This window comes from Fulmarus glacialis, unplaced genomic scaffold (assembly GCF_000690835.1).
Source record: "Fulmarus glacialis isolate BGI_N327 unplaced genomic scaffold, ASM69083v1 C13907539, whole genome shotgun sequence".
Taxonomy (NCBI): domain Eukaryota; kingdom Metazoa; phylum Chordata; class Aves; order Procellariiformes; family Procellariidae; genus Fulmarus; species Fulmarus glacialis.
Window position 1 is genome coordinate 1 of NW_009242192.1, and position 1,594 is coordinate 1,594.

The window sequence follows — 1,594 nt, forward strand, 5'->3', positions numbered from 1 at the left end:
TGGCTGGTTTCTTCTCACAACAGAAAACCATCTCTTCTAGAAGCTGCATAGCGCAGCTCTTCTTTCTCCACTTCCTGGGTGGTGCTGAGATCTTCCTGCTCATAGCTATGGCCTTTGACAGATACGTGGCTATCTGTAAGCCTCTTCATTATGCAACCTTAATGAGGAAAATGCTCTGTTGGGTCTTGGTGGGGACAGCATGGGCTGGAGGATTCACACATTCAATCATCCAGGTTGCATTTGTTGTTCATCTTCCCTTCTGTGGCCCCAATGAACTGGACAACTTCTTTTGTGATGTTACACAAGTGATTAAGTTAGCATGTACCAACACTTACATACTGGAGTTTATCATGTTTGTCAACAGTGGCCTAGTCGTCTTTATATGTTTCATTCTTCTGCTGATTTCCTACGGTGTCCTGCTAATCCGTCTGAAAACAGGCCTCTCCAGAGGGAAGAGCAAAGCAGCATCTACCTGCACCACCCACATCATTATTGTCTTTGTTATGTTTGGACCAGCTATATACATCTACTGCCGGCCTTTCTGCAGCTTGCCCCTGGACAAGGTGGTGGCTGTGTTCCACACCATGGTTTTTCCCCTCATGAATCCCATGATCTACACCCTGAGGAACAGAGAGATCCTCAGTGCCATGAAACGATTGTTGCTGCAGCACTTTCTGGGGAGAGGGAAGTAGAAGGGAAATGCATTCATAAAGTACAGAATTATAGTATTTTTTTGTATATGGAACAGTTTTCAAGAGAGATTTGTAGGTCTATCAATGGTCCGGAATATTAGTGTAGAGTTACTTTGATAGAACATGGATCCAACATCTACAAAATCATTAAAATATTAGTAATGTCTTTGGAAAAGCTGCAAAAATCCGTATTTCTTACAGACAAATATTGAATGTCATTGCCTGGCTTTGGAAGGACTAAATATTTCCAATGCAGTGAGTGAGAGCATGCTCAAAGTAACTCAACAGTATGTGTATAAATATCTATTAACAATTGTATGACATCTCTGGAGTGACTAACAGTTTAATGAGCCACACAAATGCTTAACTAGCTGTGGAAGAATTTTGTAAATAAATGGGTGTAAATATCTGAGGTGTAAAAGAAAAGTTAATTGTACAGCAACATAGTTGTAGGTATGGCTCATTATATCATGTTCAAGTAATGTGCACAACTTCCTTCCTTTTGGAAGTTTTACCCAAATATTTACATTACGTTTTCTGTTAAGTACCTCATTAGTGAAGTGCTTACATTTACATCAAATCTGAAATACCAAGTGGCAGTGCTGTGCATAATAAAAATTAAAGTTTGATATATTCTTAGAATTCATGAAGCACAACTATCCAAATACTGGGGAATATAATCAGATCTCACATATAACCAGATCTTGTAGCTGAGATATATCTGGAATTTACATTTGAGTTGACTGTACACCGTGCATATTAAACTTTAAGTTGTCTATCATGTCCAGTTCCTTTTCGGAAGGGCTAATGCTCAGCTAGTCAGTTCACTGCCTAATATTGACAGCACAGGTTGAAAGATCTGGGTCTGTTTCTTCTAAGGAAGAGAAAACTGAGGAGGGCAA

At 39.5% G+C, this 1,594-nt stretch overlaps 1 protein-coding gene across 1 annotated transcript; it reads left to right on the plus strand.

The window, feature by feature from the left end:
* Positions 1-14: 14 nt before the first annotated feature.
* Positions 15-692, plus strand: LOC104083007 (olfactory receptor 4N5-like; the record flags this gene model as incomplete). Its single annotated transcript, XM_009586326.1, has 1 exon — positions 15-692. A coding segment is annotated over one exon (678 nt), but the record flags the coding sequence as incomplete, so codon positions are not given.
* Between the last annotated feature and the right edge of the window lie 902 nt (positions 693-1,594).